The sequence below is a fragment of the Capra hircus genome, chromosome 29 (assembly GCF_001704415.2).
Source record: "Capra hircus breed San Clemente chromosome 29, ASM170441v1, whole genome shotgun sequence".
Classification (NCBI taxonomy): Eukaryota; Metazoa; Chordata; class Mammalia; order Artiodactyla; family Bovidae; genus Capra; species Capra hircus.
In genome coordinates, this window is record NC_030836.1 from 6,430,198 (window position 1) to 6,456,316 (window position 26,119).

At 40.1% G+C, this 26,119-nt stretch overlaps 1 protein-coding gene across 3 annotated transcripts in view; it reads left to right on the forward strand.

Moving 5' to 3' along the window:
* Positions 1-26,119, forward strand: part of GRM5 (glutamate metabotropic receptor 5) — a 606,414-nt gene that overhangs the window by 404,165 nt on the left and 176,130 nt on the right. For all 3 annotated transcript variants that reach the window (XM_018043523.1, XM_018043522.1, XM_018043524.1), the window contains exon 4: positions 19,751-19,986. In XM_018043523.1, the coding sequence (XP_017899012.1) occupies positions 19,751-19,986 (236 nt within the window). The remainder of the gene's footprint in view (positions 1-19,750; positions 19,987-26,119) is intronic.

The following is a 26,119-nucleotide window of genomic DNA, read 5'->3' on the forward strand; positions in this document are numbered from 1 at the left end:
CCCGTCACTTCATGGAAAATAGATGAAGAAACAGTAGCAACAGTGTCAGACTTTATTTTTTTGGGCTCCAAAATCACCACAGATGGTGATTGCAGCCATGAAATTAAAAGACACTTACTCCTTGGAAGGAAAGTTATGACCAACCTAGATAGCATATTCAAAAGCAGAGACATTACTTTGCCAACAAAGGTTCATCTAGTCAAGGCTATGGTTTTTCCTGTGGTCGTGTATGGATGTGAGAGTTGGACTGTGAAGAAAGCTGAGCGCCAAAGAATTGATGTTTTTTAAGTGTGGTGTTGGAGAACTCTTGAGAGTTCCTTGGACTGCAAGGGGATCCAACCAGTCCATCCTAAAGGAGATCAGTCCTGGGTGTTCATTGGAAGGACTGATGCTCAAGCTGAAACTCCAATACTTGGCAAACTGATGCGAAGGGCTTTTCATTGGAAAAGACCCTGATGCTGGGAGCGATTGGGGGCAGGAGGAGAAGGGGAAGACAGGATGAGATGGATGGATGGCATCACCGACTTGATGGACATGAGTTTGGGTGAACTCCAGGAGTTGGTGATGGACAGGGAGGCCTGGCGTGCTGCGATTCTTGGGGTTGCAAAGAGTCGGGCACGACTAAGCGACTGAACTGAATTGAGCCACCAGGGAAGCCCAAATATAAATTTACCCAGAATCATTTATTTAATAGAATGTTTTTCCTACTTCTTTGCAGTGTTGCCTTTGTCAAAAATCAATTCTCTAAGTACCTGTGAATTCTGTTCCATTAGTCTATTTATCCCTACAAATTATGTATCATTGAAAATATACAAATTGTGTATCTTTATCATGTCTTACTACTTAATAGTTTATTTCCCCAACTTTGTTCTTTATCGTATTATCTTGACTATACTTGGTCCTTTAAAATTCCACAAAAATTTTAGAATTTGTTTATAAATATCCTCCACATGTCTCCTCCAATGCTCCCTCCCACCCCCCCCAAAAATCTGCTGGAATTTTGATTAGGATAATGTTGAATCTATAGATCAATTTCAGGAAAATGAACTTTACTTTATTGACTCCTCTAATTTATGAATGTAGCATTTCCTTTATTAATTTAAGCCTTCCATAATTGCTCTTACATGCATGGAGAAATATTATTTATCTTCCTTAGATTTTTTTTCTAACTATGTGGTGGCTTTTAAGTAGTATTTTTAAAATAGTTTTCTATTGTATGTTCCAGATGTATAGAAATTAGCTGCTTTATGTAGGCTATACTAATGTTCACCAAACTTTCTAAATTCATTGACTACTTATTGTAATACTGAAACCATAATCACAGAAAACTAGCCAATCTAATCACACGAGGACCACAGCCTTGTCTAACTCAATGAAACTAAGCCATGCCATGTGGGGCCACCCAAGACAGGTGGGCATGTGGAGAGGTCTGACACAATGTGGTCCACTGGAGAAGGGAATGGCAAACCACTTAAGCATTCTTGCCTTGAGAACCCCATGAACAGTATGAAAAGGCAAAGTGATAGGATACTGAAAGAGGAGCTCCCCAGGTCAGTAGGTGCCCAATATGCTGAGTGAACTCGGGAGTTGCTGATGGACAGGGAGGCCTGGCGTGCTGCGATTCATGGGGTTGCAAAGAGTCGGACACAACTGAGCGATTGAACCGAACTGAACTGTAATAGCATATCCATACAATTTCAGACTTTCTATGTAAACAATCACCTTGAATAATAACAATTTATTCCTTTTATTTCCTTACTTAATTGCCTACAAGATTCAATAAAATATTAAAGAAAAGTAGGAGAACATATCCTTTACTTGTTCTATATATCAGGAAGAAATCTTTAAACAATTTTTTTGTATGATATTTACTGTAAAAACTCATGCACAGATTTAGGGAGTTGTCTTTTTTAGCTAGCTTACTGAGGACTTTTTATCAGAATGATGTTGAATTTGTCAGACATTTTCCTCCATTATTTTGTTAACATGGTAAATTAAACTGGTTGATTTTAAAATATTAAACTTCAAATTTCCTTTCTCCATTTTCTTTATCCATTCATCTACTGATAAACATTAATGGATGTTATTTTCATATTGTGGCTTAAAACACACTGGTGCACATATCTCACTGAGATCCTGATTTTAATTATTTTGGATAAATACCCACAAATGGGATTGCTGATTCATATGTTAATATATCTTAATTGTTTTAGGAAATGCCAAACTCTGCTCAATGATTGTTGCACCTTATTGCCATATGTGACAACAGGGATGAACTTTGAAAACTTTATCCTGAGTGAAATAAACCAGTCACAGAGATAAATGTCACATGACTTCATTTATGTACGTGCTAAGTGCTTCAGTCATGTCCAGATCTTTGGGACACTCTGGACTGTAGCCCGCCAAGCTCCGCTGTCCATGGGATTCTCCAGGCGAGAACGCTGGAGTGGGTTGCCATGCCCTCCTCCAGGGGATCTTCCCAGTGGAGGGATTGAACCTCTAATGTCTCCTGCATTGGCAGGTGGGTTCTTTACCACTAGCGCCAGCTGGGAAGCCCCGTTTCATTTATATGAAGTATCTTAAACAGTCAAGTTCATAGAAGTAGAAAGTAAGATGGTACTTGCCAGGTGCGGTGGAAAGGAAAAAATGGGCAGTTACTACTCCATGGGCACCAAGTTTCAGTTATGAGAGAACAATTTCTTGAGCCTCACCTACTGCTTTTGATCAGCTTCTTCACCTGCCATCCTTGTCTTTCAGTAAATGTGTCACATACCTCAAGGGAATGTCTTACCTCAGTACATCATTTTCTTTTCCTCCCCAAGATTTTGGTCACTTGAGTTCTGGCTGCCTAAATAGCTTTCTGATAGTTTATATACATTTAAGTTTACCCAGCCTTTGTAGTTGTCTTCAGACGAAGGTTTGTCTAATCTATCATAGCTAGAAATGGAAGTAGTCCAGTTTCTAATATGTGATTTACCATTTCAGTCTATTTGGATTAATTATTGGGCGTGTGGCATCTAAAATTTCCAGACTTCCAGGCTGTGACTGTCACCTGGATTCTCACATAATGACTACTTCTAAACCTTAATGTCATACCCTGAACAATCTTGGATCATTTACTAGTCTTCTCCAGCTTATGTTCATTTGTAAACCAGATCTGATGGGTGTGAGAAGTTAATAGTGGACTTGGTTTCAGTGCTTTTCATGGAGATAATTGGTCAGTGAAGAACAGGTTGGCTCCAGGTAAAATGGGAACCGAAGAGAGTTCATTCTGTTTATGTACAGATATCAGTCTCCTGAGCACCTGCTAATAGCCCTTTCTTAATAACTCTGCCAGTGAATTTTAACACTACAAAGATGGGCAATTTATCAGAAGTTGAATGCAGTGATTTACATAATTCTTTATTTAAAGTCTCAGAAAGGAAAAAAGAAATGAATTCCAAGGTGCACGTGAGCGTGTGTAACAAATTAAAATACTTCCCCCTGTACATTTTCATGGACAAAATCAGAAAAGTCTGGATGCAGATTTGGATCAAAGACCACAATGATGGGTTGTACTGGTTCAGTTTTGTTTTCTAGATTTAGGTAGGCTGAATTTACTGAATCCTCTTTAACTCAGGGTTACCTCCTACTTTTCAAGCTGAAGTTGCCTGAAGTGAAATGTGAAGATGTAAAAATATTTACCTCACAAGGTCACAGTTGTTATCACTCTAAGTATTTGTTTGCCCAAATCTAGTGTTCAAGAGTGGGTAGGGAATGCCAGTTTTTCTTTTCTTTATCCCCCCTATGCAGTACTCAGCAGGAAAATTGGCATGTACGGTGTTGGTCACAAGATTCAGCTAAATGAAAAAACAGTATCAAATACTGGAGGAAGTTGAAGAAAGGAAGAGAAAAACATCTTAGATCTGAAATTATGAACTCCTTTGTGACCTGTTATAAGGGGTAAGGGGAAGAAAACAAATTGGACACTGGGAATTATAATCACCAACATCATCATAAAGTCTGCCTTACTGCTTGGAATGGAATAGATGTCCAATAATTGACTATCCAGCTGGACACCGTGCTCAGTTAACAGAGTAGCAGAAGAAATTAGCTCAATTCAGTGGGAAGGGCTTTGAAGACTGAAAACTGGAAGTTACCCTAAGCAAGGAAGCTTTCAGGAAAAAAAGGTTATGTAAAGTGATGGATACAATAGCTTATTCATAACATGCTTTCTCTATTTAACGGAATCATTTCACTCACTATATTGCACATTTTACACAGTTGCTGCCATTTCTGCAATTCTCCAAATGGCTGTAATATGACAAGAGAAACAATAGATTATGTAATTCTCAATCTATTTACAATGATTTTTCTCAGCTTCTCTGTGAAGGATGTGTATGGTAAGGAAGCATCCATGGAGCGATAAAATTTTTAACCAGAGGGGGAAATACCTACCTCAATTTAAATCCTAAATGGAGGCAGGATGGATGTTCCAAGGATTCTGTATGTAATACCTTCCATCATTTTCTGTGATCCCTAAGTCTCTGGAAGTTGGTCTGCTCTGATCAAACCCAGAATTAGGTCAGATTATATCACTTATGATGTTAACATGCCTTAGCCTTCCAAGGAGATCAACCCAGTCAATCCTAAAGGAAATAAACCTTGAATGTTCTTTGGAAGGACTCATTTGAAGCTCCAATATGGCGGCCACCTGATTCAAAGAGCCAACTCATTGGAAAAGACCCTGATGCTGGGAAAGACTGAAGACAGGAGGAGAAGGGCGGCAGAGGATGAGATGGTTGGATGGCATCACCCACTCAATGGGCATGAATTTGAGCAAGCTTCAGGAGATGATGAAGGACAGAGGAGCCTGGCATGCTACAGTCCATGGGGTCACAAGAGTTGGGCAGGACTTAGCGACTGAACAACAACAACAGCAAAGCCTTCCAAGTGAGGAAACATGGAAAAGAGGTGGAGAGTGAGTACTAACTGTCTTGCTGGGTGACAAATTACCACATATTCAGCTATGTAGAACAATTTTTCAATATTCTATTGAACTCTCTGGAGATCAGGAGTCTATGTAGAGTATAATTGGGTTCTCCAATCAGGGGAAAACAGGCTGAAACCGAGGTGCATTCCTTTCTGGAGGCTTTGTGGAAGAATCTGCTACCAAGCTCATTCAAATTTTGGTGGAATTCAGTTCCTTTGAGACGCAGCTTGAGCTTACTCTTTGCTGGCATGACCCAGGGGCACACGGAGGTCCTCACGGCCACCTGCGCTCCTTACTGGGCAGCTCCCTCCATCTCCAGAACCAGTACTGGAGTGTCTCCTGCAGCTTGGTGCTGTGCTTAGTCATTCAGTCCTGTCTGACTCTTTGCAACCCCATGGACTGTAGCCCATCAATCTCCTCTGTTCATGAGAATTCTCCAAGCAAGTATAGTGGAGTGAGTAGCCTATCCCCTCTCCAGGGCATCTTCCCAACCCAGGAATCCAACTGGGGTCTCCTGCATTGCAGGCAGATTCTTTACCAGCTGAGCTACGAGGGAAGTCCCTCTTGAACTCTTTCTCCTGCCAGATCCTACTCATGTTTCAATCTCTTTTGTCAGGAAAAGACATTCACTTTTCAGGGACTTTCCTGATTATGTGAGACCTACTAAGACTTACCTCCCTTTTTCAAGGCTACTTTTCTTGGGATCTTGTCTGCATGCTAAGTCACTTTAGTCGTGCCTGACTCTTTGTGACCCCCATGGACTATAGCCCTCCAGGCTCCTCTGTCCATGGGATTCTCCAGGCAAGAATACTGGAGTGGGTTGCCATTTCCTTCTCCAGAGGATTTTCCTGACCCAGGGATTGAACCCATATCTCTTATGTCTCCTGCACTGGCAAGTGGGATCTTTACCAGGAGCACTGCCTGGGAGACCCCCTTGGGATCTTAATTATATTTTAAGTATCTCGTCCCAGCAGCACCAATCTAGATTAGCTTTGACTGAAGCAGTAGAAGGTGTGACTGCACCAGTGTGAGAATCTTACTCATGTATCCCTGGCTCTGCACTCTGCTTCCTGTCCTCTGTCATGTGCCTCTTAAATATGATCCCCTTAACATTTCTCAGAGCTACTGTCACTGTATGTCATCACTTTGGAGGCTCTAGGCAGTATGGAAAATGCTAGAGTGTTGGAGTAAAAAAGATTTGTAGGATTTTTAGTGGGTTAATTCCTCAGAGCCTCAGTATGGCTCAGAGGGTAAAGCATCTGCCTGCAATGCAGGAGACCTGGGTTTGATCCTTGGGTCAGGACGATCCCCTGGAGAAGGAAATGGCACCCCACTCCAGTACTCCTGCCTGGAAAATCCCATGGACAGAGGAGCCTGGTGGGCTACAGTCCACGGGGTCACAAAGAGTCGGACACAACCGAGTGACTTCACTTTCACTTTCAATGTCCTCAGTGGTAAAAACTAGAGCTAATTATTACCTCTAAGGCCTGCAGAGAATTAGGAAAGTAGTATAATGAAATTTGGGCTTCCCTGGTGGCTCAGGTGGTAAAAACTCTGCTGGCAGTGCAGCAGACCCAGGTTTGATCCCTGGGTCAGGAAGATCCTTTGGAGAAAGCAATGGCTACCCATTCTAGTATTCTTGCCTGGAAAATCCCATGGACAGAGGAGCCTGGTGGGCTACAGTCCACGGGGTTGCAAAGAGTGGGACACACCTGAGGGACTAACACAAATATAATGGAAATCACTTGACTTACACAAGTCCACAAGTCCTGACATTTCTTCGTTCTTTTGAATGTTCTGATATGGCTCCTCCAATTTCCATCTACTTATCCTTGGAAATGGGACAAAACTAAGATTTACAAGCCGTGGAGATAAGGTGATTTTCAGTCAATAACCTAACCATTTTCTCAAGAAGTCTACATTGCAGTTCATTTTGGAATTAGTTCATTAGTGTTAACTGGTGTACATTCATAAGAACTTTCATTTAAAAGCTCCGTATCTTTCTTTGTTTTTATTATTTTTTAGGGATCCTAATCTCTTACTCCCCCAGGGTAGGAAAGCAAAGAATATTATGTAAAGACAGACAACCACTCAGTAGACTCCTAGTATTAGGAAAAAAAAAAAAAGTCCCCAAATATCTGTTAAAATGCTATTGGTAAGAGATTTGGCAATATGATGATTACACGTGAGTAGAACAGCAGTTTCCATAATAATTATGTGGGCTGTGAACAGATTTTGAAAAAAAAAAAATTCTGAGATGCAGCCTAATGAATGTACTCATTAACCTTAATAGCATCAGGTAGAGGAGAAGACCAGTTTGGAGGGGGCATGAATTCAGCCCTTCAGAGTCATTTTATAAGACACATCCAACAGTGTTGTTTTCTCAGTTACAAATGAATACAGGCAGTTATCTGCAAAGAATGCTCTATACACTGAAATTTGCTTTTTATTTTTTAAATTTAAATTTATTTATTTAAATTGGAGGCTAATTACTTTACAATATTGTATTGGTTTTGCCATACATCAACATGAATCCGCCACGGGTGTACACGTGTTCCCCATCCTGAACCCCCATCCCTCCTCCCTCCCCATACCATCCCTCCAGGTCATCCCAGTGCACCAGCCCCAAGCATCCTGTATCGAACCTGGACTAGCGATTTGTTTCTTATACGATATTATACATGTTTCAGTGCCTTTTCCCCAAATCGTCCCACCCTCTCCCTCTCCCACAGAGTCCAAAGACTGTTCTATACATCTGTGTCTCTTTTGCTGTCTCTCATACAGGGTTATCGCTACCATCTTTCTAAATTCCATATATATGCGTTAGTATACTGTATTGGTGTTTTTCTTTCTGACTTACTTCACTCTGTATGAAATTTGCTTTTTAAAGTCTAATTTTCTGATGTTATGTTAAACATACGTTAAGTATTTAGCATGTTCAAGGCATTATAATAAACATAAGGATAAGATGTCCAAAACATGAAATTTATAGTCAATTTAGAGAAACTATAAATAAAGGTACCAAATTTTAATATGATGACAGAAGCAAAATGAAAAGCATCAACATGTTACCTCTATGAGAGCAGAAATCTTGTCTTCTGGTTGACCTCTCCATTCCCACATATCTAAGTTATTAGTTACCCAATACTTGTTCAGTGAATAAGAAATAAATGTCACAGGATTTTGTAAGCAGAGAGGAAGGAACTATTAAACCAACGGGAGCTTGAGAAAGGTTTTAATAAGCTGCATTCAAGTTAAGTCTGTCTGCTTGATAGATGAATTGGACTTAATCAAATCAGGAAAAATGTGAGGGGTTGAAGGGTTGACTCTCCATGCAGAGGGACCAGCATACTCACAGGCTTGGAGGTGGGAAAGTCTGATGTACTGGAGGAATAAGAACCAAGTACAGTGTCTCCAGTACACAGTATGTGTGTGACAGCCTCCACAGTACCAATATTATCATGCTGCTGCTGCTGCTAAGTTGCTTCAGTCATGTCCAACTCTAAGTGACCCCATAGACAGCAGCCCACCAGGCTCCCCCATCGTGGGATTCTCCAGGCAGGAACACTGGAGTGGGTTTCCATTTCCATCTCCAATGCATGAAAGTGAAAAGTGAAATTGAAGTTGCTCAGTCGTGGCCAAGTCTTAGAGACGCCATGGACTGCAGCCTACCAGGCTCCTCCGTCCATGGGATTTTCCAGGCAGGAGTATTGGAGTGGGGTGCCATTGCCTTCTCCAATCATCATGCTAAGTGGGACTAAAGAGTTCAGTGATCAAGAATAACTGTATATGCCTGGCATACCCACAACCCTACTCCCAGCTCCCTAATACATACATGCACACCTGACACAAATTTAATGACTACTAACTTCTCAGAAAGGGCTTCCCCGATAGCTCGGCTGATAAAGAATCCACCTGCAATGTAGGAGACCCTGGTTTGACTCCTGGGTCAGGAAGATCCCCTGGAGAAGGGATAGGCTACCCACACCAGTATTCTTGGGCTTAGATGTTAAAGAATCCGCCTGCAATGCAGAAGACCAGGGTTCGATCCCTGGGTTGGAGGGATCCCCTGGAGGAGGGCATGGCAATCCACTCCAGTATTCTTGCCTGGAGAATCCCCAAGGACAGAGGAGTCTGGCAGGCTAACGTCCATGGGGTTGCAAAGAGTCGGACACGACTGAGCGACTAAGCACAGCACAACTTCTAGGAATAGTCATTCTGATGCCTACATTTTTGGTCTGGTATTGCTCCTTCTGACACTTTGAGATGATTTCTTTATGTTGTTTGCCCATTGCAGATGTCTCCCCAAGAACTCTGCAGAGTTATACTAAATAATCATGTTGCCATTTGAGAGTTCAGCTAATGCAATCCTTACCCATAGTATGTGATTAGCCTTCCATGTAAATAAATCAGGAGACAATAGATGTAAGAACTAAGACTTTGGGAATACCCAGAATACTAATTGAGGTGATGGGAGAATAAATCTCAGAAAGGCAGGACTGGAACGCAATTTTCAGTAAGTGACGATTCAGTGACTGGGAACCTAATGAATTGTACTGTTAATAGGAAGATTGAGTAAAAAGAGAAGAGGATGTTCAGTCTGAAGGATAAATGAGGAAGCTTCCAGTGGGCTAGAAGTCAGAATCGCCCATTCAAGCAGGCTGTGTCTAATGGACTACCGGCTCCTTGAGGGCATGTACTGGAAGCTACCACAGTATCTGTGCAATTTGAATGTACAGAATATGCATAATATGCATTCAAATGCTTATTAGATTAATTGGAATAAAAAGTACATGGAGACTGTTACTGGAGGATCACTTAACTCAACCTTCTGTGTTACACAATTTTTTGTTTCCCATAGTAATAACTTAAAATATATATTGAGGATCCTCCCTGGTGGTCCAGCAGTTAAGAATCCAGCTGCCAGTGCAGGGCAGTGGGTCTGATCCCTGGTCTGGGAATATTCCACATGCCGTGGGGTAGCTAAGCCTGTCGGCCATAGCTCCCAAGCACACAGTCTAGAGTCTGCAAGCCGCAACTAGAAGGTAGCGCCTGTTCGGCGCATCTAGAGAAAGCTGTGCGCAGCAACAAATACCCAGACAGGCAAAAACAGAAATAAAGTAACTAACCGATTAAACAAAGAGAAACCAGGGGACTTCCCTTGTGGTCCAGTAGTTTTTAAAAAAAGATATATTAATATGAAATGAGGAAAGAAAAGAAAGAACATATTGTCTGCATTTAACAGATTTATATTTTGATAAGAGAGACAAATTTTAAAATTATTGAGCAACTCTGTTTAACATTCAATAATTAGTAAACCTTTCATAATTTTCCAATATTTTATTACCATGGATCCTTAAGGGATTCCACATTCCAGAATTATATTTTGCAATTAAATCTACTGATTGTAAACCCTGCAGTAATTCTATTATAGCCATGATCATTGGCCTGCTTTAAATATCTATTAGTTAATACAAAAATAATTAAAATAACAATTCTAAAGTTTAAATGTTTATAAGGATATAATTGTATAGAGCATCAGATCTTTAGAATCCTATGATTTTCATTAGTTTTATCATTTTTTGAGCAGACAGCTATTTCTCAGCATACAAAATGCTAAATACAATGGTAGAAGGTGGATTAAAATGGTACTGTACCACAGCAAAGAAGATTTTTAACCTGTGCTTTTTTTACACTCATTAATTTTATATGCAGAGAACAGAAATCCAGGAGAAACAAAGTGCTGGAGAGCATATAAAAGGGAATTGGATCATTGCAGACCCCCTGCTTGTATTCATTTCCCTCCTTTTTCAAACTCAAACCTATTTTTCTATATTTTAACCTAGGATATGGAGTGACAATGTCACTTACAGTATCATTAATGTTTCCCATAAGCCATAAACATCTTCCTCTACCCACTATTCTCTACATGACTAGTCCTTGGATTTCTGAGAATCCCTTACAAATAACCTCTTCCTTCCCACTGCTAATACAACTCCGTTAGTTTCCTTAACCACTGATGCATTTCCTAACTTGATTCTCTAACACTCATCTACAAGCTCTTCTACCAGGAGAGGCTTTTCTATCTCTCCTTGCTATTCTTCAGAACTCTGCATTCAGATGGGTATATCTTTGCTTTTCTCCTTTGCCTCTCACTTCTCCTTTTCACAGCTATTTGTAAGGCCTCCTCAGACAGCCATTTTGCCTTTTTGCATTTCTTTTTCTTGGGGATGGTCTTGAACACTGCCTCCTGTACAATGTCATGAACCTCCATCCACAGTTCTTCAGGCACTCTATCAGATCTAATCCCTTGAATCTATTCATCACTCCCACTGTATAATCATAAGGGATTTGATCTAGGTCATACCTGAATAGTCTAGTGGTTTTCCCTACTTTCTTCAATTTAAGTCTGAATTTGGCAATAAGGAGTTCATGATCTGAGCCATAGTCAGCTCCCGGTCTTGTTTTTGCTGACTGTATAAAGCTTCTCCATCTGTGGCTGCAAAGAATATAATCAATCTGATTTCGGTGTTGGCCATCTGGTGATGTCCATGTGTAGAATCTTCTCTTGTATTGTTGGAAGAGAGTGTTTGCTATGACCATTGCATTCTCTTAGCAAAACTCTGTTAACCTTATGCCCTGCTTCATTTTGTACTCCAAGGCCAAATTTTCCTGCTACTCCAGGTGTTTCTTGACTTCCTACTTTTGCATTCTAGTCCCCTATGATGAAAAGGACATCTTTTGGGGGTGTTAGTTCTAGAAGGTCTTGTAGGCCTGCATAGAACTGTTCAGCTTCCTCAGCTTTACTGGCGGGGGCATAAACTTGGATTACTGTGATATTGAATGGTTTGCCTTGGAAACAAAAAGGGATCATTCTGTTGTTTTTGAGACTGCACCCAAGTACTCCATTTTGGACTCTTTTGTTGACTATGATGGCTACTCTATTTCTTGGAGGGATTCCTGCACACAGTAGTAGATATAATGATCATCTAAATTAAATTCACCCATTCCAGTCCATTTTGGTTCACTGATTCCTAAAATGTCAGTGTTCACTCTTTCCATCTCCTGTTTGACCACTTCCAATTTACCTTGATTCATGGACCTAACATTCCAGTTTCCTATGCAATATTATTCTTTACAGCATCGGACTTTACTTCCATCACCAGTTACATCCGCAACTGGGTGTGGTTTTTGCTTTGGCTTTGTCTCTGCATTTTTTCTGGAGTTACTCTCCACTCTTCTCCAGTAACATTTTGGGCCCCTACCGACCTGGGGAGTTCATCTTTCAGTGTCCTATCTTTTCGCCTTTTCATACTGTTCATGGGGTTCTCAAGGCAAGAATAATAAAGTGGTTTGCCATTCCCTTCTCCAGTGGACCATGTTTTGTCAGAACTCTCCACCATAATCGGTCTATCTTGGATGGCCCTATATTACATGGCTCACAGTTTCATTGAGTTAGACAAGGCTGTGGTACATGTGATCAGTTTGATTAGTTTTCTGTGATTGTGCTTTTCATTTTGTCTGCCCTCTGAAGGACAAGGAGCTTATGGAAGAGAAAAGGAAAGATGTACCATCTGAATGCTGAGTTCCAAAGAATGGCAAGGTCAGACAGGAATGCCTCCCTAAGTGATCAGTGCACAGCAACAGAGGAAAACAGTGGGGTGGGAAAGACGAGAGGCCTCTTTAAGAGAATTAGAGATGCCAGGGGGACATTTCATGCAAAGATGGGCACAAGAAAGGACAAAAATATATGGAACTAGCAGAAGCAGAAGATATTAAGAAGAGGTGGCAAGAATACATAGAAGAACTACAAAAAAAAAAAAAAAAAAAGATCATGATGACTCAGATAACCACGATGGTGTGAACACTAACCTAGAGCCAGACATCCTGGAATGCGAAGTGGGCCTTAGGAAGCATCACTATGAACAAAGCTAGGGGTGGTGATGGAATTCCAGTTGAGCTATTTCAGATCCTAAAAAACGATGCTGTGAAAGTGATGCACTCAATATGCTAGTAAATTTGGAAACCTCAGAAGTGGCCACATGACTGAAAAATGTCAGTTTTCATTCCAATCCCCAAGAAAGGCAATGCCAAAGAATGTTCAAAGTACTGCACAATTGCACTCATCTCACACACTAGCAAAGTAATGCTCTAAATTCTCTAAGCTAGGCTTCAACAGTACATGAACCGAGAACTTCCAGATGTTCAAGTTGGATTTAGAAAAGGCAGAGAAACCAGAGATTAAATTGGCAAAATTTGTTGGATCATAGAAAAGCCAAGAGAATTCCAGAAAAATGTCTACTTCCACTTCATTGGCTATGCTAAAACCTTTGACTGTGTGGATCACAACAAACTGTGGAAAATTGTTACAGAGATGGGAATACCAGACCACCTGACCTGCCTCTTGAGAAATCTGTATGCAGGTCAAGAAGCAACAGTTAGAACTGGACATGGAACAACAGACTGGTTCCAAACCGGGAAAGGAATACATCAGGCTGCATGTTGTTACCCTGCTTATTTAACTTATATGCAGAGTACATCATGTAAAATGCTGCACTAGATGAAGCGCAAGCTGGAATCAAGATTGTGGGAGAAATATCAGTAACTTCAGAAATGCAAATGACGCCACCTTCTTGGCAGAAAGCAAAGAGGACTAAAGACCGAAAGTGAAAGGGGAGAGTGAAAAAGCTGATTTGAGGGGGATTCAGGATTGGGAACACGTGTACACCCGTGGCGGATTCATGTTGATGTATGGCAAAACCAATACAGTATTGTAAAGTAAAATAAAAAAAAAAATAAAATCCAGTGGCATTGGGGTTGATTCCCAGATTCCTCAGTGCACAAACCTCAGGAAAAGAATGTAATCACTCAATTTATATTGAGATGAATTCAAACTTCTTTTAAAGATTCAAATGTCATGGTGAGAATATTGCTATTCTATAGCACAATGAAAAAAATAATGGTTATTTGACTCCTATGGGCCTTAAAAAGTATGATGTTTAGAAGCGCTTACTGTGTCTCTACATTGGAAAGATTATCTTCTCTGTGGAAAACCCAAGTTCAAGGCCTCCAGGTTTAATATGCCTATAGAAGATATAAATAAATAAGGAAAACCCTCTCATGAAAATAAATATATATATATAAATATATATATATATTTAAGTAAAACTGAATCACTTTGCTATACAGCAGAAATTAATGCAATATTGTAAATCAACTATACTTCAATAAAAAGGTTTTTAATTACAAAAAAAAAAAAAATAAAACTCAACACTCAAAAAATGAAGATCATGGCATCCAGCCCCATCACTTCGTGGCAAATAGATGGGGAAACAATGGAAATAATGACAGACTTTATTTTCTTGGACTCCAAAATCACTGCAGATGGTGACTGCAGCCATGAAATTAAAAGACGTTTGCTCCCTGGAAGAAAAGCTCTGACCATTCTAGACAGCATATTAAAAAGCAGAGACATTACTTTGTCGACAAAGGTCCTTCTAGTCAAAGCTATGGTTTTGCTAGTAGTCATGTATGGATGTGAGAGTTGGACTGTAAAGAAAGCTGAGCACTGAAGAATTGATGCTTTTGAACTGTGGTGTTGAAGAAGACTCTTGAGAGTCCCTTGGATGGCAAAGAGATCCAACCAGTCAATCCTAAAGGAAATCAGTCCTAAATATTGACTGGTGCTGAAGCTGAAGCTCCATAATACTTTTGCCACCTAATGCGAAGAACCAACTCATTGGAAAAGACCCTGATGCTGGGAAAGATTGAAGGCAGGAGGAAAAGGGGACGACAGAGGATGAGATGGTTGGCTGGCATCACCAACTCGATGGACATGAGTTTGAGTAAACTCTGGGAGTTTTTCAGGGACAGGGAAGCTTGGCATGCTGTAGTCCATGGGGTTGCAAAGAGTCAGACATGATTGAGTGACTGAAGTGAACTGAGTCAATATATAACCTTGTTTTATAGATATTCCAATCTAAAACACTTTATATATACATATATATATATGTCAATTCAGTTCAGTTCAGTCGCTCAGTCATGTCCGACTCTTTGCGACCCCATGTATCGCAGCACGCCAGGTCTCCCTGTCCATCACCATTTTCCAGAGTTCACTCAAACTCACGTCTATCATCGAGTCAGTGATGCCATCCATATATATGGCATATGATGAATATATTCATATGATGAATTCATATTCAATTCATAGAAAAACAGCCCTGTACTCATGCCTGAATGCATCTGACTTTGTACGTAAAGCATTTCACAGATTTCTTGCCATTAGGAACTCTAGATAACGTATCAGTATTATATATTATATACTTGGGGGTATTTTAAACAGCAAAACCATTTTTAAAATTCAGTTTAATTGGAGGATAATTACAGTACTGTGGCGGGTTTTGCCAGACATCAGCATGCATCAGCTCTAGCACACATGTGTCCCCTAGTTCCTGAACACCCCTCTCAGCCCCCGCCCCACTCCATCTCTCCAGGTTGCCCCAGAACACTGGCTTTGGGTGCCCTGCATCATACATCAAACTCCCACTGGCTATCTGTTTTATATATGGTAATGTGTATGTTTTAATGCTAAAAACACAAAATACAAAGACCTGGCACTTAATAGACAATGAAGAAAATGTCTTTATAGTAGCAAAATGGAAGCAAGAAAGCAGAGGTTCACCTGGTCCAGCTTCTGCTGTGAACATGCACATCAGGAGACTCGAAGTTTTTGCCGCCCTGAGCATGTCTGAGGGTGGCCATAAAAGTGGTCTGAGTATTGAAATGGGGGCTGCAAATAAATTTTAGGAAACCCATGCGTTTGCAAATTCAGAATCTGCAAATAATGAAGAATGACTATATATCAAAGAATTGGAAAGAAAGTAATGAAATGGATTATAAGGAGATGGTTAAAATGCCCACCAATGAGAAGAGAGAGAAACTGGACAGATGGATGGATGGACAGATAGACAGAAAGAAAGAAAGGAAGAAAGAATAGATACTGAATCTATAAAACTGCTTTAAATGTGGTACATTTTCAGGTTTTCTCCTTATCTCCCCCTACTTTTTTATCTAACTTGGTAAAATTTATGTCACCCAAGTTGCGCAGTGGTAAAAAAATTTGCCTGCCAGCGCAGGAGATGCAAGAGACACAGGTTCCATCCCTGGGTCAGGGACAGCCTCTGGAAGAGGAAATGGCAACCCACTCCAGTATTCTTGACAATCCCATAAACAGAGTAGCCTGGTAGGCTACAGTCCACGGGGTCACAAAGAGGCAGTCATGACTGAGAGCGCGCACACACACACACACACACACACACACACACCCACACACACACGTCACCCAAAAGCATTACAGTAGTGCCAGAATCCTAAGAGTCCACTCTAACAATGCAATGGAAAGCATTAGATAGTAGAAAGGTAAGCTCAGGTTTCTCTTGGCTATTCATTTTCAGATGTATTATTCCTTACTAAGAGATACCATATCATCTTAAAGCAAACCTTAAAAGCACATTTTTATGAAAATGTTAATGTTTAATAAGCTAAAGGCAATAGAGCACCATCTAACTTAGCCAATATGGATTGAACTTTCTTGAGACTTACATGGCAAATATTCCCCGCTAAGCTTAAACACAATAACACTTTTCTGTCCACAGGTACTGGAATTTTCTGTTTACACACAAATTATGTTACAGTTTTTATTTTGCTGTTGAATGGAAATCCCTAGAACAAACCTGTTTTAAAAATCACCTTACTTATATACTACTGAAAAAAAGATCATCTTTTGCTAAATTAAATGTAGAAATTAATTTCCTGAAAAAAAAAGAAAAAAGCTGAAGAACATGATGAGAGAGGAGTAAATTAACAAACTGGTCCTGACTTTTTAATGGAAACGTTACCTCCAGAAAAGTTTATCAAGACAGGCTTTTTACAATCCCCATTAAATTCAGTGAATGAACGGTGAAGGGTGAATTGGACCCATTATAATCTTAACATTTCTTATGTAATACTCATAATCACAGCATTACATAAGAGCAAGCTAACACTAACAAAAGGAGCAATTTAAATTTCCCCTTCTTGGAGAACGCCGCCGCCTGACAAACAGGGCTTCCTGTCCCATTTGCAGCACGCCCATGCATCTCCTCGAGTGCCAGTGAGACCCACACTCTCCTATCAGTGATATAATAAACCCTCCAAAACAGAGCGAGAAAATGAAGCAAACAAGCCCACTTCATTTCAACTTGTCAGCTTTAAATAAAATCTCTGCAGCTGAAAATGAGAAACTTGAGGGAAGACAATGTGTGAAGTAACCACATTCAACATGGGGACAAAACATATTCCATTACATTTTTTTCCCTGATCTGCCACGGAAGTTTTTGAAATTTCAACACAGATCATTTTTAATAAAATATTTTCTTGTCAAGGAAGACTTAAGAGGAAGAAATTGCTTATTTTTTTCTGTTGGTTTATTTTTCTTCCTTCTCATTCACCCACTGATGCCTTTGGAAAAATCTTAAGTTATCCTAAGCCCCTATGATATCTTAATGAGTAATCTATGACCTTTGGAACAACTCTCATTATCAATTTTTAAGTCAGAGTTAGTATAGCAGAACACACTGAAAAAAGCTTTTTTTTTTTTTACTTATTCTAACTTATTACTATATATTACTTACATAAAACCTTACATAATACACAGATTTTATATCCAAAATATTGGAGCATGCCCTCTGCTTACCAAAATAAAAAGTATAAAAAACAAAAATGCATTAGGAGGAAGATAAAAAGGAATGAACATTCCAATAAATAGAAATGCCTGAATATTGGTCAAATAAATAATGATTGTTAATGTAAACCCTTTCACTCAACTTTTCCCAGTACCTACTCCCCCTCACCCAGCTTATCTCCAGACCCTTTCCTGCCTTGCTTTCAGGAAGCTCCATTCCGCTCTTCCCCTCAACTCTCTCCATGTCATCTCTTCCTTCTCTGTTGTTATCCTTTTTTCATTGCTAAATTTCCCTTGACTTTATTTACTTCTCTTGAAAGGGCACGTGTGCCTCTTTAAAGGACGGTTAGTACCGCTGGGTCCAAGCAGATACACATCATAAGCTGTGCATATTTCAAATGACAGGAAGGATGGGAGAAGTCAGACACTTTTTTCCTGAATGCCCCAAGGTGTGTCCAGATTTCACAGAAACACATTTTCATGTCTTTTATTTCCAAAGTTTTATCTCATGTATTTTCCAAATAAGCTTAGAATACTCTTCCTTATTCTGTTACACTATTATACTAGAAACTCCAATTTCAAACTCTTGTTTTGAAATTCCTAGGTTACTTTGAGTGATCAGTACATAGAATGATATTGATGTTCAGGAGTATGATTCCTGTCACCATTGTTGATGGCCTATTGTTAGGAAGTTCTTTCAATGACTCTAGCATAAAGAGATGCTTGCTCCTTGGAAGAAAAGCTATGACCAACCTAGACAGCATACTAAAAAGCAGAGACATTACTTTACCAACAAAGGTCCATCTAGTCAACGCTGTGGTTTTTCCAGTAGTCATGTATGGATGTGAGAGTTGGACTATAAAGAAAGTTGAGTGCCGAAGAATCGATGCTTTTGAACTGTGGTTTTGGAGAAGACTCTTGAGAGTCCCTTGGACTGCAAGGAGATCCAACCAGTCCAGGATAAGGAAATCAGTCCTGGGTGTTCATTGGAAGGACTGATGCTGAAGCTGAAACTCCAATACATTGGCAACCTGATGTGAAGAGTTGACTCATTGGAAAAAGACCCTGATGCTGGGAAAGATTGAAGGTGGGAGAAGGGGATGACAGAGGATGAGATGGTTGGATGGCATCACCAACATGATGGACATGAGTTTGAGTAGATTCCAGGAGTTGGTGATGGACAGGGAAGCCTGGCTTGCTTCAGACCATAGGGTCACAAAGAGTCAGACATGACTGAGTGACTAAACTGATACTGATAATGTAAAACATGATTTCATATGTGTATTTCACATGTATCCTTATTAGAGAAGTACCATGGGATAGGAAAGATGATATGGACTATAAGGACTTCAGTTTGGGCTCTCATGAATCAATATTTAATAGAATGACCATAATCAGAAAGTTCCTCTTGTTTAACCACTCAGGAAAATCCCCTCAAGTAGGAAATGGCAACCCTCCCCAGTATTCTTGCCTGGAAAATCCCATGGACAGAGGAGCCTAGTGGGCTACAGTCCATGGGGTCGCAAAGAGTCAGACACAAGTGATCACATACACACACTCAAACATCATTACATGTAAAATGTAGGGAAGAAATGAATATCATATGATGGTTAAATTAACATTAGGTATATTTTAGAAATATTTTTCAGTTTTACTTTATGATCCTTATCATGATTTATTATTAAGTAAAGGAAAAGAAATAGACTTAAAATTAATTTAACCTAGCTATTAAACATTCAGTAAATAGTGTGAATGGTGATATACAGCTTTCATGCTTATACTCTATTTTACAACCAGTGAAATTCTGCCAAAAGCATAAAGTTATTCTCAAGGTAAGTGAGACCAGTACCTTCCAGCATTCTTAGACACAAAGTTTCCATTGTATTTTGCATTTTTTATCCTACCAAGCTGCTATCTCAATAATCACGTAGTATAATGTAAGACCGTAGTGTGGCCTGAGTGCCATTTACTGATGAATGTTTTCAAAACGATAGCAAACGGCGTCGTTTTCTCAGACGAGACCTGTTCTTAGCTGAGGGGTTTTTGTTTCCCCACAGTGACGGCTGGGCGGACAGGTATGATGTGACAGATGGCTATCAGCGAGAAGCCGTTGGTGGAATCACAATCAAGCTCCAGTCTCCCGACGTCAAGTGGTTTGATGATTATTATCTGAAGCTCCGGCCAGAAACAAACCTCCGAAACCCTTGGTTTCAAGAATTCTGGCAGCATCGCTTTCAGTGCCGGCTGGAAGGGTTTGCACAGGAGAACAGCAAATACAACAAGACTTGCAATAGTAAGCAGATTTATTCTTTCATTTAAAGTGGGTAAGGCTCAGGCTCCCGTTTAAGTAAGCTGTGTTATGAGGATAGCGGCTGTCATCTGTTAGAAAGGAGGGCTCTTATATAGAGTGGGTACTGCTGCTTAGAGGGATAAGAACACATAAGAGAGTAAATGTTCACTCTATTAAGATTTCAAACTGTTTCTATCATTCAGGATGTTGGCAGTGTGCTACAGAGCTAATGTGAGCTCCAGAAAGGAACTCTTCTTGACATCTTTGGAGGCAAGAAATACATTCTGGTTATTTTGATTATCTTTGGCAATTAGCACAGTGGAAGGCACATAACAAGGATTTCATGTATGTCTGAAAAATGAATGAGTGAATGTTGAAGGACGGAGCCAATTCCCACTTCCATCGATAAACTATAAAACAGTAGCAAGGATTTGCTATGTATAATTATGATGTTCCAGGGGACATAAACTAAGCAGAGCCATTCAAACTATTTATAAAGATTCACAACTAATCCTTTAGTTGTAAGGGTAACAAGATGAGGAAAACTAGATCCTGCCCTCAAGGGATTTATTGTCTAGTTAGGGAGACCATAATGCCAATAAAAGCTGCACTTCAGTGTTGTGCGTGATGTAATAGGAATTTTAAACAAAAGGTTTGGTCAGTTTTATTTGTAGCAAATCCAAAGGGAATCTGGACTCGTAATAACCAGATAGGGTCAATATTGATCTGTAAGTCAAAATGCAAAGGTTAAGATTTGTTAAAACCAATAAAGGGTTTGCTAAGACTGATTTATCCCGCATTGTGTAACAAGCACCTCATATGTGTTTGCAAAGGAGTGAAATGTTTTAGTTGGTGGTGTAATGCCTTTATCATGATGCTGGAACAGAAGAGTGCACTGGGACAATGAGGTTGACGTGGAAATCCTAGTGCAGGAACTAATTCCAGTCTACAGAGAAGCTGTCACCAGCACCGAAATGAGGAAAATAGGAACAATGTAGGGACTTCTTTGTAATGCCTCTCCCGAGTTCACATCCATACTATGTTTTTCCTATCAGTCCCTTCTTTTGTGAAATGAATGAAGTAGTAATGCTGATCTGTGATGACTTAAATGTCAGTATTTGGGAAAACAAGAACGTGGCAGCCTCATGTAAGCTCCTAATCCAGCAATAGTGGAGAGGAATGCTGGGGTGGGATGTGCTGCCCATTGAAATCCAGAAACCACAGAAGCCCGCTGTGAAACTACATTTGCTTGTCTCCTGCTTTGAATGCTGCTAACTCCTGTCCAGAATCTTCAAGTGCTTATTCATTTCCTTTGTTTTTATGTTTTCTTTTCATGAAAAAAAAAAGTGTGTGAATATAAACTTGTGACTTCTGTTTCACAATTTTTATACCCAAGTTTATATTTTTCACAGTTCTATCCAGTTTCTTTTTTCAATTTAATTTTTTTTAAATTTTGTTTTACTTTTAATTGGAGGAGAATTCCTTTACAATATTGTGATGGTTTCCACCATACATCAACATGAATCCACCATGGGTATACATACATCGCCTTCCTCCTAAGCTCCCTCCTAAGCTCCCTCCTGTCTCCCACCTCATCCCACCCCTCCCTCTAGGCTGTCACAGAGCACTGGCTTTGGGTTCTGTGTCATACAGCAAATTCTCACTGTGTGCATGAGTAGCTCAGTCATGGCTGACTCTTTGTGACTCCATGGACTGTAGTCCACCAGGCTCCTCTTTCCATGGAGTTCTCCGGGCAAGAATACTGAAGTGGGTTGCCATTCCCTTCTCTGGGGACTCTTCCCCACCCAGGGATCAAACCCAGGTCTGCCGTATTGCAGGCAGACTCTTTACCATCTGAGCCACCAGGGAAGCCCACAGGCCCACTGGCTGGCTACTTGACACATGGCCATAGATGTGTGTCAATGATACTCTCAGAAATCATCCCACCTTCTCCCCGCCGACTGGGTCCAAAAGTGCGTTCTCCATGTCTGCATCTCCACTGCTGCCCTGTAGATAGGTTCATCACTACCATCTTTCTAGACTCCACATATATGTGTTAAAATACAATATTTGTCTTTTTCTTTCTGACTTCACTTTGTATAACAGGCTCTAGGTTTGTCCACCACATTAGAACCAACCTAAATGCAAAAAGCGGTGCTGCGAAAAGAGGGCAGCTACATGTAAAATAATAAAATTAGAACACTTCCTAACACCATACACAAAAATAAATTCAAAGTGGATTAAAGAAACAACTAAATGTAAGACTAGAAACTATAAAACTCTTAGAGGAAAACATAGGCAGAACACTCTTGACATAAACCACAGCAAGATCCTCTATGACCCTAGAGTAATGGAAATAAAAACAAAAATAAACAACTGTGACCTAATTAAACTTAAAAAGTTTTGCAAGGAAAGCTTATGAAGGAAACTAAGAACAAGGTAAAAAGAAAACCCTCAGAATGGGAGAAAATAACGGCAAATGAAACAACCGACAAAGAACTAATTTCCAAAATATACTAACAGTGCATGAAGCTCAATACCAGAAAAATAATCCAATCAAAGACTAGGCAGCAGACCTAAACAGACATTTCTCCAAAGAAGACATAGGGGTGGCTAATAAGCACATGAAAAGATGCTCAACATCACTCATTATCAGAGAAATGCAAATCAAAACCACAACAAGGCATCATCTCGCAACAGTCAGAATGGCCATCATCAAAAAGTCCATCCAGTTTCTGAAGGACACAGACTTCTTTCTTCCCTTGAGATATGGGGAGCACACAGCCTCTATGCACCAATCCTATGATTGTGTACAGATAACTCTATGTAGCTACACTGGAGGCATTTTGGAGGGTCAGCTGCAGATCCAATCTCATTTCTGGTTCCTCTTCAGTTAGGACTTAGTGACAGCCCCTAACCAGTGTGGCTAAGTAAATTTTTCCAGTTGGTCTTCACCCTCTTTTGTACTAGGGTTCTTCCTCCCCAACTCCTTTTTGTCTGAAATGTCCTCTCCTGGAAATAATTCTTTCTTTCTCTTACTTTTTTTTTCTATTGGAGGCTTTTTGACATACAGTCTTGAAAAACTCTGTGATTTCCATGGAAACATTATTTCTATGGAAATTATTCTATAAAATTCTCCATTTGAAATTGTTGCTGCTGCTCTGTGTTTCCCATGAACACTCTGATGTGATTTCTCTGCTCAGGGGCTGTCCCTCACTCTATGGAAAAGCATTCTTTTAGTCCCACCCCCCTGGAATCTTATCCGTCAACAGGTGTCATCCATGTACATAAAGATGAACACGGATATGTAATACCTCTGTTATTCTTCTCAATGAGAGAACTGTCATTATCATTAAAGATAACAAAACCAAGAATTAGAGAGACAAAACAACTTGCTCAGGAAAACACCAGAACTGACACTCACACTCAGGTTTGTCTGAAGTTTAGCTTATGTGCTACACTAAGTGCAAGTCTCTCAGCCATGTCTGACTCCTTGCGATCCCGTGGACTATACAGAATACTGTATAGTAGAATACTGGAGTGGGTAGTCTTTCCCTTGGTCAGGAGATCTTCCCAACTCAGGGATCGAACCCAGGTCTCCCACATTGCAGGTGGATTCTTTACCAGCTGAGCCACAAGGGAAGTCCATACTACACTAAAGAGAGAGACTATTTTAGTTTTAGAAATCACAATCAAATTTGCCTTCTATAATAGTTAACATATAGGTAGAAAATACAAAAAATAAAAAATAAATATTATTTGTATATAACTATGGAGTACAGTAATAGATACCTCAATATTCAGTAATCTCTACTTTTGACCATATTTCCTTATTTACTCAAATGTCCTTTCAGTATCCCAATCTACATTTTGAAAAAGACCCCAGGTAGTTTATTCTGTAACACTACTGAATGTGAGTAGTGTTTTCCTAAATATACTTTCATCAAGCAGTGTGTATAAGACAACCATTTTTGAGTTGGAGAGGTAAGTTGGAGTTTACAATTCACGACAGGCAAGAAATCTTCACCTTATTCACTCTCTATAGTACCCAAATCTAATAGATACGTCAATAAGCAAAATGACTTGATACAAACAGCGGAAATACTCATAGCTGAATAACTGCCGTTTTTGTTTGTTTGTTTGTTTTTAGAAACTTCTTAAAAGGCAAAGTATAAGAGCTAGGAGAAGTATATGAATCTGAGTCTAAAATTAGCAGTAGCCTTATATAGAATGAGCTAAAGGAAAAGCTCTGAGTAACCAAAAAGTTTAACACTTAACAGAAAACACTTAACACTGAATAAGTAGTAGAGCCATCTTAGAGATCAACTCCTAAGAATTAATTCCCAATAGATTACAGCTAAGTGATTTGTTTTTAATCTGGATGCAAAACCAATGTGACTAATATTAACAGCGCAATGTTCATGGCAAAACCACTAACATTACCTTAGTACAATTTTCTAAGCACAGTTTATTTTTCTTTAACGATTTATAGTAACACCTGGATAGCAGTCTTTTGTATAGCCTCTTCTGGTTTCCCACTAAAGTATTGATGACTGTATCAATAACAAAAGTAAAACAATAGAAAACTCATGTAACAACAATATTTGAGAAAGGCAGCCATCGGAATGCCAGTGCCTGGAAGACTTCCACTAAATAGCCATCAGTCAGTTCAGTTCAGTCGCTCAGCTGTATCCGACTCTTTGCGACCCCATGAACCGCAGCACGCCAGGCCTCTCTGTCCATCACCATCTCCCAGAGTTCACTCAGACTCATGTCCATCAAGTCGGTGATGCCATCCAGCCATCTCATCCTCGGTCGTCCCCTTCTCCTCCTGCACCCAATCCCTCCCAGCATCAGAGTCTTTTCCAATGAGTCAACTCTTTGCATGAGGTGGCCAAAGTACTGGAGTTTCAGCTTCAGCATCATTCCTTCCAAAGAAATCCCAGGGCTGATCTCCTTCAGAATGGACTGGTTGGATCTCCTTGCAGTCCAAGGGACTCTCAAGAGTCTTCTCCAACACCGCAGTTCAAAAGCGTCAATAACGCCTATGAAATCAGATATTGGTACAACTGGCTAACTATAGAGAAAAAATGTTGGTGTAGCCTCATACCACAATGTATATACACACACACTTGTATACGTGTATACATACACACCCAGATGAGCAAAATACTTAAGTGTGAAAAAGAAAACTATGGAGAAAAAAGAAATCACTGTAGAGGGATCAATTCAGATCAGTCGCTCAGTCGTGTCCGACTCCCCACGACCCCATGGACTGCAGCATGCCAGGCTTCCCTGTCCATCAACAACTCCCAGAGCTGACTCAAACTCATGCCCATTGCGTTGGTGATGCCATCCAACCATCTCATCCTCTGTTGTCCCCTTCTCCTCCTGCCTTCAGTCTTTCCCAGCATCAGGGTCTTTTCCAGTGAGTTGGTTCTTCACATCAGGTGGCCAAAGTATTGGAGTTCCAGCTTCAGCATCATCTTTCCAATGAATATTCAGGACTGATTTCCTTCTGGATGGACTGGTTGGATCTCCTTGCAGTCCAAGGGACCCTCAAGAGTCTTCTCCAACACCACATTTCAAAAGCATTCAATTCTTCAGTGCTCAGCTTTCTTAATAGTTCAACTTTTACATCCATAAATGACTACTGGAAAAACCACAGCTTTGACTAGATGGACCTCTGTCGGCAAAGTAATGTCTCTACTTTTTAATATGCTGTCTAGGTTGGTCATAGCTTTTCTTCCAAGGAGCAAGCGTCTTTTAATTTCATGGCTGCAATCACCATCTGCAGTGATTTGGGAGCCCAAGAAAATAAAGTTTGTTACTGTTTCCACTGTTTCCCCCTCTATTTGCCATGAAGTGATGGGACCAGATGCCATGATCTTAGTTTTCTGAATGTTGAGTTTTAAGCCAACTTTTTCACTCTCCTCTTTCACTTTCATCAAGAGGCTCTTGAGTTCTTCTTTGCTTTCTGTCATAAGGATGGCATCATCTGCATGTCTGAGGTTATTGGTATTTCTCCCGGCACTCTTGATTCCAGCTTGTGCTTCATCCAGCCCTGCATTTCACATGATGTACTCTGCATATAAGTTAAATAAGCAGGGTGACAATATATAGCCTTGATGTACTC